General features: G+C 43.0%; 1 protein-coding gene across 1 annotated transcript in view; it reads left to right on the top strand.

The window, feature by feature from the left end:
* The window catches only part of LOC114647368 (tumor protein p53-inducible protein 11-like), a 281,141-nt gene that overhangs the window by 230,794 nt on the left and 32,384 nt on the right, over positions 1 to 17,963 (top strand). Inside the window, exon 4 of the mRNA XM_028796065.2 lies at positions 14,713 to 14,771. Coding sequence (XP_028651898.1) covers positions 14,713 to 14,771 — 59 coding nt within the window. The remainder of the gene's footprint in view (positions 1 to 14,712; positions 14,772 to 17,963) is intronic.

Below are 17,963 nucleotides of genomic sequence, written 5' to 3'. Positions count from 1 at the left end.
TAAACTCCAAAACCAAAATCTGCATAAATGCATATAAAATGTGTTGTCACATGAGCAAGCTAGTGGTCAGTCTCCATTTGGTAGCTCATTCTCAAACGTTCATTTTTAGCTTAGTGATTTACTGCTTTGCTATCTCGTTTTCTATTCTGAGTTTCTGTAGTCATTCATAATTATTATTAAAACCCACAAACACAATTTTCATAATAAAAAAATATGGAAATAAAATATGTTGTCACATGAGCAAACTTGTGGTCAGTTTCCATTTGGTAGCTCTTTCTCGAACGTTCATTATTACCTTAGTGATTTAATGGGTCACTATCTCGTTTTCTTATGGCTGTCGCCATTCTGAGTTTCTATAGTCATTCATAACTATTAGTAAACCCTGCAAACACAATTTGCATAATAAAAAAATATGCAAATAACTTGTGTTGTCACATGAGCAAACTTGTGGTCAGTTGCCTTTTGAAAGTTTATTCTCGAAAATGAGTTTCTAATTCGGTGATTTACTGCATCACTATCTCATTTTCTTATGGGCGCCACCATTCTGAGCTCCTGTAGTGAGGACTCTTCTAATCTCAGAAAGTGACAGGAAAATTCTGTGACAGAGGACCAGGATATGGGCCTGGGCAGGAAATCAAGAATCAAGACTGTCTTTCGCAATGCCAACTCATTAACTAAGAATTAAAGTCGTAAGCCAGAAGAAGTCATTTGTCAAAGCAAAGAGAAGTAACACTAAAGATTCACTGACTCGCACATATAATTAATATGTTAACTACCAAATACGAGTGAACTCTAAGACAGATGCCACTTCCGAGATATCTCGTAAACTGTCTTCAGAACTAGTAAACTTCAAAAACACAATTTGCATGATTAAGAAAAACAAAAAGTACGCATATAAAATATGTTGTCACATGAGAAAACCAGTAATCAGTGGCCTTTTGGTAGTTCATTCTGGAACATTCATTTTTAACGTAGCAATTTACTGCATTGCTATCTCGTTTTCTTATGGGCGCCGCCATTCTGTAGTCATTCATAATTATTAGTAAACCCCACAACACAATTAGCATAATTAAAAACACATGCAAATGTGTCGTCACTTGAGCAAACTAACAATCAGCTGCCTTTTGAGAGTTCATTTTAGAAGGGTTCAAGGCAGGAACAAACCCTAGACAGGTGCCATTCCATCACAGATACTAGAGTATTAAAGGCACTATAGAAATTAAAGACCTATAGTAGGTAGGTAGTGAAAGGCACTATATAAGTAAAACACCTAAGTAGGTAGTTAAAGGCACTGTATGATTGGTATGAAAGTTATTATACAACTAAAATTCACATAGATAGTGAAAGGCTCAATATGAGAGAAATGAATGGCACTATGTAACTAAAAGACATGATAGATAATGAAAGGCACTATATGAATGCAGTATATAAATGATAGATATCTCAATAGATAGTGAAAGGCAATGAGGTGTGATGTTCAAGGCTTTGGACTTCAGCCCCTAAGGTGTGACTTCAAATCCCACTACTGACACCACTGTGTGACCCTGAGCAAGTCACTTCACCCGCCAGAGGTCCAATTGGAAAAAACAAAAGAAATGTTTTAAGTTGCTGCTGGGTAAAGTGACAACCAAAACAGTAATAGTAGTTAGATAAATAGCAAAGGCAGTATAAATGTGTGGTGTAGTGTTAAAGCTTTGGTGTTCAAACCCTAAGGATGTGGGTTCAAATCCCACTACCGTGTGACCACGAGCAAGTCACTTCACATGCCTGTAGTCCAAATGTTGTAAGTCCCTGTTGCATAAAATGTGAGCCAAAAATAAGCAGTAGTAATTAGATAAACAGAAAAGGTGCCATAGAATTAAAAGACATATGGATGGATAGTGAAAGGCACTATATAATAGATAGAAAAGGCACTATATAATTGCAAGACATAGAGATGGATAGTGAAATACACTATATAATAGATAGGAAAGGCACTATATAATTGCAAGACATAGAGATGGATAGTGAAATACACTATATAATAGATAGGAAAGGCACTATATAATTGAAAGACATAGAGATGGATAGTGAAATGCACTATATAATAGATAGGAAAGGCAGTATATAATTGAAAGACAGAGATGGATAGTGAAAGGCACTATATAAGAGATAGAAAAGGCACTATATAATTAAAAGACATAGAAATGGGTAGTGAAAGGCACTATATAATTAAAAGACACATGGATGGATAGTGAAAGGCACTATATAATAGATATAAAAGGCACTATATAATTAAAAGACAGAGATTGGTAGTGAAAGGCACTATATAATTAAGACATATGGATGGATAGTGAAAGGCACTATATAATAGATATAAAAGGCACTATATAATTAAAAGACCTAGAGATGGGTAGTGAAAGGCACTATATAATTAAAAGACATGGATGGATAATGAAAGGCACATATAATTAAAAGGCATATGGATGGATAGTGAAAGGCACTATATAATAGATATAAAAGGCACTATATAATTAAAAGACAAATGGATAGTGAAAGGCACTATATAATTAAAAGACAAATGGATAGTGAAAGACACTATATAATTAAAGCATGTAGATGGATAGTGAAAGCACTATGTAATATATATAAAAGGTACTATATGATTAAAAGACATAGATGAATAGTGAAAGGCACTATATAATTAAAAGACAGAGATGGGTAGTGAAAGGCACTATATAATAGATATGAAAGGCACTAAATAATTGAAAGACATAGAGATGGATAGTGAAAGCACTATATAATTAAAAGACATATGGATGGACAGTGAAAGACACTATAATAGATTTGAAACGCACTATATATAGATAGATATCTCAGTGTGTCATGTTGTGGTTAAAGCTTTAGTGTTCAAACCCTGAGGCTGTGGGGTTTAATCCCACTACTGACACCAGTGTGTGACCCTGAGTGAGTCCCTTCACCTCCCTGTTCTCCACTCATAAAAAAACAAAAGAAATGGAGCCAGTAGCCAGTTGTATCTCAAATGCTTTAAGTCACCTTGGATTAAGATGTCAGCCTAATAATAAGAAATAATAAGATGTGTTATCCCCTCTCCCCTCTCTTCAGTGTTGTCTGTTATCTTTGCCAGTATGGATTTCATTTTTTTTTTTTCATTTATTTGCCTGCTCATTTGACGTGGCACAGGTGGTACCGAGAGAATTGATTAATACGTAAAACATGGCACTCTGTGCCGGCCAACGCTGCCTGCTGCAGAATGATAAATCAGTTACCAGCCGTTTTGCACGCTTTTACACATTCATTCGGATCGTCTTTTTCGAGAGTTCGAGAGCTGAACTTGCCATTTTTCTTCAGCTCCCTGCTCTTGTGTTTTTTGTTTCTCTTATTTCTGGTAAACGCTCCGCACATTTTGAATTTCAAAGCAGAATTCATTCTCACCAAAGGGTGTAAATGTGTTTCATTCTTATGATGTTGTGTCCCAGTTGGGGGGGGGGTCTGCTCCTCTGCATGTCCTTCTCTGTTGCCTACAAACTCCCTCCTGCCGTTTGTTGTTGGTGGCACAGTGGTGAGGGTGCACACCCCATAGGTCTGGGGATTTGGGTTCAAATTGCAGCGTTGACCACCCCAAAATCAGAAAAAGATGGGACGGCATGGGAAATGAAAATAAAAATAAAAACACGCAGTGATTCTTAAATTTGATTTTGATGTCATTGCCTGACGGTCTGAACCTGATATACAATGGATTGTGTTAAAACAAATGCTTTAGTTGCCTCACATTTTTATGCAATCGTTTTGTTCACCCCACTGAATTAAAGCTGAAAGTCTGCACTTCAACTGCATCGGAGTTGTTTCATTTAAAATTCATTGTGGTAATGTACAGAACCAAAATTAGAAAAAAGTGGTCTCTGTCCAAATATTTATGGACCTAACCATATATACATACATATACATATATATATAATATGTGTGTGTGTGTGTTTTTCACAGTGGGAACGCCGGGGGGTCTCGTAGATATCTGCTTGGCTGGTGCGGGGGGTAAGAACTGCGACTCTGTAATGGTGGTGTTGCCAGTTCGATGCAGGGTCCTCCCTGCTTTGAGTGGTGGGCTGCTGTTATTGTTACTATTTATATAACGATTTGATTTGAGTCTCCAACAAACCAACGAAACAAGTGTACTTTTTTGTTCAAAAATTAAACTGAATAAAAATCGAATTGAAAAAATAAAAAAAAAAAATTGCCCATCAAAGCAAAAGTTTTATTGCGTTTTTAAATGAAAACTAAGATCGGTTATGAACGTGACTGAAAAAATAAAACTGAATAAAAAAAAAAAGTCCCAAAACTTCACACAGGCTGTTGAACTTCTAACTTATGTGCGATTATTTTTTTTTTTTTGGTTTTTATTCTGACTCAAGAAGACCACCCTGGGCAGAGCAGGAGTATGGAACATGGACAAAAGAACAAAAAGGGCTGGAAAGAAATCCAAAGGGAGCTGACGATTTCACGTGCCACTTGATGGCACTGGTTTGGCGAGTGACGGCCCCGCTGAGTGATTGCTGGCGTGGAGTTGACCTGGGGGGGATGGTACAGGAGGGAGAGAGACCACCAAAAGAGGCAACCACTGATGGCCTAGGGCTCATCGGACTGATGGTGGCAAGTATGAGGAGCTGGAGCGCCCGTCAGTTGGCGAGTAATGGTGGCAAGGAGTCCGGTGAGCTTGTGATCTTACGGAGGCGAGCATGGGGGGCACTGAAGCCACCAATCGAGGTTGGGACCATCACAATAGTCGGCAGACGGATAAAGGTTTGGGGACGACCACCCCGTATACTGAAAAATCAGCAAATGAAAAGAAATGGGAACTGAACTGACTAACAGACTGAGAGACTCAGGTGGGTGGAGTCAGGACAGCCAGAAGAGGAAGTGATGTGGCAGGAGGGGGAATTCTGGGTAGTGGAAATGATGTAATCAGGGATTTGGCCTGGAAGTGATGTCAGCGGTTGGCGGATCAATGGTGATGTCTTTAAGAGTCAGGGTTAGGCTGCAGAGAGAGGCTCAGCTGAGAGTGCCAACCGCTGGTCCGGCTGACGAATCACACTATTTGAACCTGTAAACTGACCCCCATGTGCACGTGTGAGGTGGACTCCAGACTGGCTTTGTTTTTCTGGACCACAGCTTTGGTTTTATGAAAAAGCTGTTATTGCTTATTTATTTGTCTTTTACCTTTTTATCGCAAGGCAGGTCAGGTCAGGTTGGGGAGCATGCACTGGTATGGTTGGTTGCCACACCGACCGCATGATGAAACACTTCGGGATCCTGCTTGGCAAGGCAGACACATGGCAGACATGCAGTCCCATCCCAACCTCTGGAAATGGCCTTCTATATGCCTCAGGCAGGTGCTATGTGGCCTGGTCCAGCCACTTGGGCCTTCAACAGTGAGGATCACCCTCGGGTAATCGCGCCACACGGCTGTAGTGCCGTAAATAGTGCTCCCTCACAATGCAGGTCATATGCCTCATTCGGGACAGAAAGTCAAACCAGAGGACCCCAAGGAACCTCCAAAGAGACACACATGAATGAGTTCAGTCTTCATCTCAGGTCACTGGATAGAGTCCATGTCTCACAAACTGGGAGCACCAGGACTGTAAAGACTTGGACATTCATCCTTTAGGTATCGGGAGTGCCACACACCCCTTTCTAGTGCACTTCATAACCAACCCCCCCATCATGCACTCCCAATCCGTCTACTGACTTCATAAGAAGAGTCACCAGAGACATGAATGTCACTGCCGAAGGCCCAGGCGTCAGATTTTGTTTCTGGTCACTCAGGACTCCATGAGCAACACAAAGTCAAACCAGCGGCCCTCAAGAGACACAGCAGTCCAGTCTTCATCTCAGGTCACTGGATAGTGTCTAAGTCTCACATCCATATACAAATCTTCTTTATCGCATGAATGTCCATTTTTTTTATAAACTAGATTATCCATTGATACATTTATTGGAGTTTTTGAAATACCATTTGCTTTATTAAGTTCACTCTGGCACTTTGCACCGACTCTCGTCTGTATTTGTCCTCATCACACGACTCATCCTGCTCCTGTTATCAATGGTTCTGGGTGCTTGTACAATACAATACAATACAATACAATACAATACAATACAATACAATACAATACCATTCATTTTTGTAGAACCCAGGAAGCACACAAGGAGTGCCACAATGGACTTTAACAGACCCTGCCCCTCGAAAGCCCCCCAGCCTTGACTCTCTAAAGAAGACAAGAAAAAACTCCCCCTCCCAAAAAAAAAATGCTTGTAGGGAAATAAAAATGGAAGAAACTTCAGGAAAGGCAGTTCAAAGAGAGACCCCTTTCCAGGTAGGTTGGGCGTGAAGTGGGCATCAAAAAGAAGGGGGTCAATACAATACAATACAATACACAGAACAGAACACAAGTCACCCTCAATACAATATGATAATGCAATAGAAATATCACAAGTACAGAGCAGAATTCAACAGTCAATGATATCCCATAATGCAATTTGGATTTGTTCAGAATCCTGAAGACCTCAGCCATCAAGCTGTCTCCTCCTATTAGCCATTCCACAGCTGAGTCAGCACTGGGCCAGCCAATCCAATGAAAGGACCCCTCTACTCGTCGATTCCTGCGATTCTCCATCAGGGATGACTTTACTTTAGGCAGGCAGAACAACTTGGCAGGTGGGCAGTGGCACCAAGTGCCACATTTGAGTTCCGAGAAGAGAAGTATGTGACAGGCTATTAATAATAATAATATAAGAATAATAATTTCTTTACATTTATATTGCACTTGTCTCCCTACCCCTGCGAGCAAATCTCCCAACTTGCAGGGAAAACCTGAGGGCTGGTGGCACTCCAGCCACTGTAAAAAAAATAAAAATAAATAAATAAATAATAATAACCTTGGGTGGCATAGTGGCGCAGCTGCCTCGCAGTTAGGAGACCCGGGTTCACTTCCCGGATCCTCCCTGTGTGGAGTTTGCATGTCCTCCCCGTGTCTGCGTAGGTTTCCTCCCACGGTCCGGAGACATGCAGGTTTGGTGCATTGGCGATTCTAAATTGGCCCTATTGTGTGCTTGGTGTGTGGGTGTGCCCTGCGGTGGGCTGGCGTCCTGCCCGGTGTTTGTTTCCTGCCTTGTGCCCTGTGTTGGCTGGGATTGGCTCCAGCAGACCCCCGTGACCCTGTAGTTAGGATATAGTGGGTTGGATAATGGATGGATGGATGGATAATAACCTCCCACTCTTCAGTATGGTGCTGAGTTGTCACCCGTTGCACTCGGATGTTAATCCCGGTGGGTGCAGCGACGCTCTGTAATCAACGCCTGCTCCCCAACCTCTGTCCTCCTACCCCAAGTGCTTTCCACACAGAGGGGACCCACGAAGTGAACCCCCCTCAAGCTCCTTACTGCAAAGCAGCAGTGAAACCAACACGGGGAGAACGCCCAAACTGCACAAGTTTTGGGGTTGAACCCATATCTGTGGAGCTGTAAGGCGCCCACCTTTACCACTGTGCCACTCCATTTAAGAAAAAAAAAATTAACAAATAAAAAAGACATTCCAGTAAATACAATTCCTCCTCCTGGCACATAAGCAGATGGCACAGAGCTCCTGGCACTGAGTCAGAGGGCTAACTAGAGGCGGATTGAGCCCAGAGGGGGGGTCCCCCCTGCATTTCATTCCCTCTTTATTGTTCTCATGATCTGTAAATGGCAATTTGCCACTCAGTAGCGAGTCGTCTTTAATGAACGTCTTCCTCATTAGCCGCACATTTCCCAAGAGTGACGAGCTGATGATGTGTCGTGGAGGACTCATCGCCTCGCCGCATCCGGGGGCCGCTTTGTCTCTTCTCTAATTGCATTAGGATCATCTTCTCCGCTCCATTAAACGCACTTGTTAACCTTTTGCCACTCCGGGTCTCCCGATTAATTGCCTCCAGTGAGAACTTCACACTGAGGGGGTCCGTCTGCGTCGCGCCGAATCAGGAAGATGATCAGTTACTTTGTTCCAGTCTCCTGTTAGTCGTGTTGCGTTTCACACCGCAAGCTGTCAAGACACCCAGAACAACAACACCACCATTTATTTCTATGGCACGTTTTCATACAAATGATGGAGCTCCAAGTGCTTTACGAGAAAGAAAAAAGAAAAATATAAAAATAAAATTAGGCAATACTAATTAACAAAGAATAAGGTAAAGAATGATGGCCTGAAGGACAGAAAAAAAAAAAAACAAAAAACAAAAAAGCTCAAGAGGGCTGGAGAAACAAAAAAAAAAATCTGCAGGGGGTCCGAGGCCATGAGACCACCCAGCCCCCCTACCATCAATGATCTCAATCAGTCCTCAGGGTTTTCTGGCTTCACGTGGAAGAATTAGACGATGATGGTCATGTGGACCTCTGGCCTTCGATCCATCAATGTAGGCACTGCATGGTGCCCTGATCAGGTGGTAGTGGGGGGCGCAGATCACCACCACAGAAAAACTGAAAAAAAACAGCAGAGAAATAAGGGGTTAGTATGAAACTATGAGAACGCCATGTTACAATAACGGGTTTTAGCAGTGTTTTAAAGTGTATTAGCCTGGTGAATTTCTATCGGTCAGCTATTCCAGATTTGAGGTGCCTAACAGCAGAAGGCCGTCCGCCTCACCACTTTTGTTAAGTTTAGCTCTTGGAATTCTAAGCAGACCCTCATTTCAAGATCTAAGGTTATGATTTGGAGTGTAAGGTGTCAAGCGTTCCACAATATAGGATGGAGCAGATTATTAAAGGTTTTGTAAACCATAAACAGGATTTTAAAGTTAATTCTAAATGGCACAGGTAACCAGTGTAGTGACGCTAAGACTGGTGTGATGTGCTCAGATTTTCTTTCCCTAGTTCAGATTCTGGCCTCAGCATTCTGCACTTGTCGTAATCGATTGATGTCTTTCTTGGGTTGTCCTGAGAGGAGTGCGTTACAGTAATCTAGCCGACTGAAAACAAAAGGGTGAACTCATTTTTCAGCGTCTTACCAAGTTATAAGAGGTCTAACTTTTCCGATACTTCTTAAGTGAAGAAAATGCTGTCCTGGTAATCTAATTAATATGTGATTTTAAAATTCAGGTCAGAGTCAATAGTTACCCCTAAATTCTTTACCTCCATCTTGACTTTTAAGCCTAATGCATCAAGTTTATTTCTAATATCCTCACTATATCCATTTTTGCCAATCACTAAGATTTCCGATTTCTCCTTAAGTCATATTAATTTATATCCTGTAAACACGATTAACTTGAGTACGCTTTCACTTAGGTCAAGAGATTGAGTTTCATAACAGGATGGGCTGTGGCGACAAACTCCGGGCCGCCCACATCTAATCATGAAAATGCAGATAACGCTCCATGGGCGGGTCTGAAATCGTAGCCCCGCCTCTATGTGTGTGTGTGTGTGTGTACGTGTACACGCCCCTTGGAGATCTGAACCCCCGTGACCGTTTGTTCACGCTTCAGAACTGTACTCGTAAATTTTCAGAAACACAAGCGTTATTCACACGTGTGAAATGTAAAGTTTGTCGTCAATTATTTATGACAGCAGTCTTACTCCATTGACCTTGTGAAATGAGAAAGGTCCACTGCTGTACTGATGCGGATTTCGGGTCCTTCACAAGACACGTCCTTTAGATGGTCACCATGCATAACCCGACACCACAATCGAGACCCTAGAAGTGCATTTCCTTGCGCGGATTTCTTAAATTTACTGTACGTTCTCGTATACGAAGTATAGGGAAAGTATTATAATCGTCCAAAAATTCGATGTCGAAATTTTAATGAAATCTCGACGTTTTAGACCTCCCTGACTTTCTTGTTTACGAAATATAGGGAAAGTATTGGAATCCTCCAAAAATTCCATTTTGAGATTTTGATGAATCTCAACAATTTAGACCTTTCTGAGTCCAAAAATACCATTTTTGCTTTCTCGTATACGAAGTATTGGAATCCTCCTAAAATTCGACATTGAGATTTTGATTAATTTTAGACCTCCCTGAATCCGAAAATACCAGTGTGTGTGTGTATAAACACGATAATTTGAGGACGCTTTCTCTTAGGTCAACCAAATTTTGCATACAAGTGTGAGGTACAAAACGCAGATTTCTATCAACTTTTGGGCTATTTCCGCTAACCTCAAGTGGTACTTCACCTTGTATTTTTTCTGTTGCTTCTGCATGACGGGGTAGAATGACACTGCCTGATCCGCACGATCAATGCACCCCTTGTGTTGTTGTTAGGCCTCAGTGTGGCCTTTGATTCTCTCAAGCACGATAATCTACAAGTCCAGAATGGAGAACATTCTGGGCATCTCTGGCACTGCCCTTCAGGGGTTTGACGGATTTGCAAAGAGTTTGTTAGTTTTGGTCACAGCAGGTCTCCAGCTCACTCCTCAGCCCTCTGCTCTTCTCCTTGGCCATATTCTTCATAGCTTTTGACTGGGGGTATCATTTTTCTGAGGATGACACTCTGTGTTATGCGGATAATACCCAGCTGTACCCGTCATTCCCTTCCTGAGGACAATGACGAGTCTCTGCATGTCTTACTGATACCTCAACCTGTTTCAAGGCCTACCATCTACAGCTCAGCGTGGCTAAGGTGGAGCTTCTTGTTATCTCACCCAGCCAGTCTGTTCAACTCTCCATCTCCGGATGGCTTGGCTCATCGTTACTAATGCCAGCCAAGTCCGAATGTAACCTTTGGGTGATGACCGATGAGCGCCTCTCTTTCTCTGACCACCTTTGTGAATATTTACTCTCTGACTGCGTATGCAGCACAAGCTTTGGTCTTGTCATGTCTGCATTACCACTCAGGGCCACCTTAACATATGGGCACAATGGGCCCTGGCTGGGGGGGTCCCACAATGTTTCTGACACTTATGTATGTTTCTGTTTTGCTATCAAAATGGCAGTTCCAGTGCACTTCTTTCCCCGGGGGCCTACAATGCTGGTAAGACAGCTCTGGGACTATCAATACCAGCAGGCAGACACCATATACAGGTAACATATACATCTCACTGTGGTGGGTTGGCACCCTGCCCGGGATTGTTTCCTGCCTTGTGCCCTGTGTTGGCTGGGATTGGCTCCAGTGGACCCCCGTGACCCTGTGTTCGGATTCAGCGGGTTGGAAAATGGATGGATGGATGGATATACATCTCAATAAATTAGAATATCATCAAAAAGTTAATTTATTTCAGTAATTCAGTTCAAAAGAGAAACTCGTATATTATATAGATTCATTACACATAGAGTGATATATTTCAGGTGTTACTTTTCATTTTGCTGATTATGGCTTATAGCTAATGGAAACTCAAAATTCAGTATATCAGAACATTAGAATATTGTGAAAAGTTCAATATTGTAGACTCCTGGTGTCCCACTCCACTCAGCTAATGAACCCAACACACCTGTAAAGGGGGGTCCTGAGCCTTGAAATGGTCTCCCAGTCTGGTTCAGTAGGCCACACAATCAGTTGTCCAGTAGACAGTCATTGAGACCCTCCATAAGGAGGCTAATCCACAAAAGGTCATTGCTAAAGAAGCCAGCTGTTCACAGAGTGCTGTATTGAAGCAGATTAATGGAAAGTTGAGTGGAAGGAAAAAACGTGACAGCAGAAAAAGGGGCACAACCAACAAGGATAAGCACAGCCTTGAGAAGATTGTGAAGAATTTGGGGGAGATTCCCAAGGAGTGGACTGCGATGGGGTCGATGCTTCAAGAGCCACCACACACAAATGTATCAGGAACGTGGGCTACAACTGTCACAGCATTCCTGGTCTCAACCAGAGACAACGTCAGAAGCGTCTCACCTGGGCTAAGGAGACAACGGACTGGACTGTTGCTTGGTGGTCCAAAGTCCTCTTTTCAGATGAAAGTCAATTTTGCATTTTAAATCAAGGAGTCTGGAGGAAAAATGGAGGGACACAGAATCCGAGTTGTTTGAGGTCCAGTGTGAAGTTTCCACAGTCAATGATGATTTGGGGAGCTATGTCATCTGCTGGTGTTGGTCCACTGTGCAAAGTCAGCGCAGCCAGATGTCTACCAGGACATTTTAGAGCACTTCATGCTTCCCTCTGCTGACAAGCTGCATGGAGATACTGATTTCATTTTTCAGCAGGACTTGACACCTGTCTACACTGCCAAAAGTACCAATACCTGGTATAATGACCATGGTGTGTATCACTGTGCTTGATTGGCCAGCAAACTCACCTGACCTAAACTCCATAGAGAATCTATCAAGAGGAAGATGAGAGACAGCAGAGCCAACAATGCAGATGAGCAGAAGGCCGCGATCAAAGCATCCTGGGCTTCCATAACACCTCAGCAGTGCCACAGACTGATCGCCTCCATGCCTCGCCGCATTGATGCAGTCATTCATGCAAAAGGAGCACCAACCAAGGATTGAGTGCGTACATGGTCAGACTTTTCAGTAGGCCGACATTTCTGTATTAAATTTTTTTTTACTGGTCTTACGTAATATTCAAATTTTTTGAGATACTGAATTTTGAGTTTTCATTACCTGTAGGCCAATAAATCAGCAAAATGAAAAGAAATAAATGCTTGAAATATATCACTCTGTGTGTAATGAACCTATATAATATAGGAGTTTCACTTTTCGAATTGCATTACTGAAATAACTTTTTGATGAAATTCTAATTTATTGAGATGCACCTGGATGCTCTTAAGCCACTGCAGATGGTCCAGAATGCAGCGGCCCATCTTGTAGTCAACTAGCTAAGATGGGTGCATGTTGGCAAGAGTCTCCGCAAGTCTTACTGATGCCTCAACCTGTTTGAAGGACCACCATCTACAGCTTAGCCTGGGGGCTGGTAAGACAGCTCTGGGACTCTCACTACCAGCAGGCGGACACCATATACGCTCTTAAGCCACTGCAGATGGTCCAGAATGCAGCGGCCCATCTCGTAGTCAACTAGCTAAGATGGATGCATGTTGGCAAGAGTCTCCGCAAGTCTTACTGACACCTCAACCTGTTTGAAGGACCACCATCTACAGCTTAGCCTGGGGGCTGGTAAGACAGCTCTGGGACTCTCACTACCAGCAGGCGGACACCATATACGCTCTTAAGCCACTGCAGATGGTCCAGAATGCAGCGGCCCATCTTGTAGTCAAACTGGTCAAGATGGACACGTCACTCCTTTCTTCAAGTTGCTATGTCGGCTCCCTGTAGCGGCTCGCATTAAGTTCAAATCCTTGATGCTCACCTACGGAGTACTCAGTGGGCCGGCGCCTGTATATGTGGAGACCCTTGTGAGTTTCTGTTCTCCTTCTAGACCTGGTGATGCCACCTCTGTCTGCATGGTACCAAATCTCAGTCTGAACTCTCTTTTGGTGTGTAGCTCCTGGCTGGTGGGACAAGTCAATGGGTCAGCACTGGTGTATATGGAGACGCCGGTGAGGTGCTCTGCCCCTTCTCCAGGGCCGTCTTAACATATGGGCACACTGTATGTGCTGAGTGGTTGTGTAGGTAGAGGGGCCCCAGTGCACTGCTTTGCCCCCAGGGGCCTATAATGCTGTTAAGATGGCCCTGCCCTTCTCACCCACTCAGGTCTGCCAGTGAACAGTGTCTGGTGATGCCACCTTTGTGTGTGGTATGACGTCTCAATCCAGACTCTCCTCTTCATATGCAACTTCTAGTCTGGTTGGGACGAGCTGCCCACCTCCATCTTAAGTGCAGACTCCTTCGAGGTGTCGAAGAAGTGATTGAAAACCCTACGGTTCTGTCAGCGCCGCGCTCTGCCGCTAGAGTAGTCGAAGTCACGGACAAACGAATTTGGATGCTGCGGGACTGTGCCACCATCAAACAAAGCACTGCCGTGAAAATTCATTTGGCAGGGTGAGTGAAACCTGCCGGAGTTCACCAAAGCTTGTCATAGTTCAGTAAGTAGTTTGGGGATCCATCTTGCACAAACTTTACGGTACCCCCAAGTAATTGTGCAGAACCAAACAAGGTCGTAAGTCAGTGACTGCCAGTAATAGTCTGGAGGATGGCATCAAACGTCAGTCAGGGCTCAGGTTCAAATGGTAGTTTTGTGTTTTGTTATACATTTTTGTTTTATTTGTTTCTGTGCTTTTGTGTGGTACTTGCATGTTTTATGTGTTTGTAGGTAAGCCTGTGTTACATGGCGTGTGTTTTCGTGGGTTGTTCCCCCAAAAGGTGGTGCCACCTGCCAGTCACCACTAAGGACTGCCCTCCACCATTATCAATCCGGAGGGTCTTTCATAGTTTGTGGTGCTTCATTGCTTAGGAGTGGTGAGTTCTTCAGTGTGGTCTGTGATTAATCGACTATTGACAATTCAACGACTGTTCTTGGGATTTCGTATTGGAATTGTTGGTTGTATTGTTTTGGGCAAATCCTGTTGCCTTTGTTCTCCACAGACCCTCTTTGTTATTGAAGAACATTTTTTTTATGAAGAATAAATGTTTAATCATCTTAATAAGTAAATAAAGGCTCTTTTTGTGTCTAGCCAGGGTTTTTGATGGGATTTCCCCCTCTGTTTTTGTAAGTGCTTTGGGACTCCAAGTCCATGACAGATCAGATTTTAAATTGAGCCAGAAGCCAGCAGGAAAAGGCAGAGTTATGGGCAGAGGGGGGTGCACTGGGTGTCCTGTTGTGTGCCACTGTGTCACGTCCTGTCATGTTTGCCTTTCAGATCAGTCAAGTCCTGGGAAATGAGATCAAGTTTTCTGTGCGGGAACCCTTGGGTCTCAGGTAAATCATCTTGCTATATATCGCCTTGACTTGTTAGAGCAGATGTGGGGGGCACCATGGAGGCTGCTGTCTGCCCAGTCGTTGTTTTGTCTAATTAATGTTTCTCATTTACTTGTTGGGCCAATCTCAAGGTGATGGTGACTCCTCACATATAGAAAAATGGCCCGTCTTCACGATGAGCTAAAGATGGCAGCCACACATGCCATTTACTATTTGTTTGGATTATTTGGAGAATAAGCCCCATGTTAAAAAAAATGATACATTTTATTAAATTTAATAATTTTTTAATTTATTAATTTTGGGAGTCATTTTTCTCTATGTTACTTGGCACTGTTTAATTCTGTTTAGTAAATGAAATTGGGTGCCCTACAGGAGACTAACTGGGTGCCAACAGGGCATTTCCTAAGCAGTTTTACTATACAAAATAAAACACCAGCCAAACAAACATCCATCCATCCATTATCCAACCCGCTATATCCTAACTACAGGGTCACGGGGGTCTGCTGGAGCCAATCCCAGCCAACACAGGGCGCAAGGCACACACACACACACACACACCAAGCACAATTTAAAATTGCCAATACACCTAACCTGCAAGTCTTTGAACTGTGGGAGGTAATCGGAGCAACTGGAGGAAACCCATGCAGACACGGACAGAACATGCAAACTTCACGCAGAGAGGACCCGGGAAGCAAACCCGGGTCTCCTAACTGCGAGGCAGCAGCACTACCCACTGCGCCACCGTGCTGCCCCCAAACAAACATGGCTCCCAAAATTAATTCCCAATGAAAGTTCATTTTGGGAGTCATTTTTCTCTGTTGTTTGGCAGGGTTTTGTTTTTTGTGTAGTAAAACTGCTTAGAAAATGCCCCGTTGGCACCCAGTCAGCCTCCTATAGGATGCCCGGTTTAATCTGCATGGCGGCGATGAGCGAAAGCATCCAGACCACCGACTTTCAATTCCTTTTTATACGGTGCACTTCACAGAGCGAGTGCTTGAGGTTGTGTGTGTGTGTGTGTCTGAAATCAGAGGCCATTCGAATGAGTTTCTGCCAACAGCAGAGCCATTCTAGGTGGCTGAAGCCATTTAGCGGCATGCCCTACCAGACACAGAATCTGCCAAGACACTTGCGCCACATAATAATAATAAATAATTCATTACATTTATATAGTGCTTTTCTCAGTACTCAAAGCGCTATCCACACAGGGAGGAACCAGGAAGCGAACCCACAATCTTCCACAGTCTCCTTACTGCAGCAGCAGCACTACCACTGTGCCACCTGTGAGGACATCTGTGAGAATCACATAGAATCACGCTTTGAATTTTATTGATTTATTTAGAGGATCACTCCACCCATAAATGATATTTTTTCTGTTGCTTACCCCATAGAACAGGGGTCCCCAACTCCAGTCCTGGAGGGCCGCAGTGGCTGCATGTTTTCATTCTTAATCATCTTCTTAATTAGTGAGCTGTTTGTGCTGCTAATTAACTCTTTTTCCATTCATTTTATATGACGCTCTTGAAGACTTAGACCCCTTAATTATTTCTATCTCCTTAAGCCAAACAAATCATGGGATACAAAATGAGCCAAAACGTGACCAGCAAACTGTGACCATCATACAATATCTGAAAATAAAGAAAGTGCTTGCTCCTAAACTCTCTCTCTTTGTTTGTTCTGGCACCAGTGAGTGTATAAAGAAAGATGAAGGTCTCAGGAATGCTGATCTACTCAGGTCCCTAAAACATTTTAGCAGTGGTCTTAGAAAAGAGAAAATCGTCAATTTCTGACATGGCTGCTAAAGCACCATGACAGCAGCAACAAGCCATGGAATTAAAGAACGAGTTCAATTAATGACAAGACTCTACACCTGATTAAGCAGCTGTTGGGAGTTTGAGACCCTGACTTATGTTGGCTCACTCACTTCACATTTCATTTCTGTTTGGGTGCCATTTCAAGAAATAAATAAAGTAACGCAGAGGAACAAGGAAGAAATTCAGGGGAGCAAATCTTAAAGAAACAAGTCAATTAAAATGAATGTAAAAGGAGTTAATCAGCCGCAAAAACAGGTCTCTAATTAAGAAAAGGGTTAGAATGAAAACCTGCAGCCGCTGCGGCCCTCCAGGACCAGAGTTGGGGACCCCTGCCACAGAGTGTGTAGTGACAGCCAAGAAAAATTTTGAATCTCGGCATCCCAGAAGAACAAATTACATTGTTTTTTTTTTTTTTTTAACTGAAGACCTGCCTCTCGCCCTCATTGATTGGTCAAGAGTGCTGTCTTTAATTCAGGGAGCACCCTCTTTCATTTTCCAGAGGGATTTCCATTCATTCATCCATCCATTTTCTGTCACTTATCCAGGTCTGGGCTTTGGGGGGGGGCAGCAGTCTAAGCATTGATGCCCTGTCACCCCTTTACCCCGCCACCGGCTCTTCTAGGGCCACACAGAGGCGTTCCCCAGGCTTGCTGAGAGAGATCATTTATTAATTACTAATTTATTTAGCAATCTTTTAACAAAAATCCATGCATTCTGCTTATTGTGAGTATACAACTGGATAAACTGGCAGATGGATTATGTGTGAAATTTCGTTTTTTCTATCGTTTCCATATTTGGCATTGATCACCATTAGCTGATATTCCATTGTAAAATTTTTTGTGATCGTTCTCCACGAAAACGTGACTACATTTTTCTCGAGCCGTCACTACAAAGTACATTACATTACTAAAAAATAAAAAAAAAAACATAATTTTTATGTAATTCACATAATTGGAGAGGTCACCAAATCATGGTGGGGGTCCCCAGTGTTGTAATGATGCCACACCTTCACTTTTATTGATGCATTTTTTTTTTTGTCCCCTTTACCAAAACAAAGGGGCTTACATGGAAACGCTAACTGACCTAACACAACCCTCTTTTGCAAGATAAAGATAACCCCTCTTAAGGAAAGATAAGAGGGGGCCCACAGTTGTGCCATGCAGACGCCACATCATCAAGGAGGACCTTTAGTCTGTTAGCCACTTGCTTGACCTTCTAATTCAGGGGTCCCCAACTCCGGTCCTGGAGGGCTGCAAAGGCTGCAGGTTTTCATTCTAACCCTTTTCTTAATTAGAGACCTATTTTTGATGCTTCACACCCTGTAAAGGAAGCTCATTCCTGGCACTTACAGTATATCTTCCACTTTGAGGGCATGGGTGGC

This window comes from Erpetoichthys calabaricus, chromosome 2, assembly GCF_900747795.2.
Source record: "Erpetoichthys calabaricus chromosome 2, fErpCal1.3, whole genome shotgun sequence".
Taxonomy (NCBI): domain Eukaryota; kingdom Metazoa; phylum Chordata; class Cladistia; order Polypteriformes; family Polypteridae; genus Erpetoichthys; species Erpetoichthys calabaricus.
The sequence above is the reverse complement of the archived record's forward strand: the minus strand, read 5'-3'. Positions and strand labels throughout refer to the sequence as shown.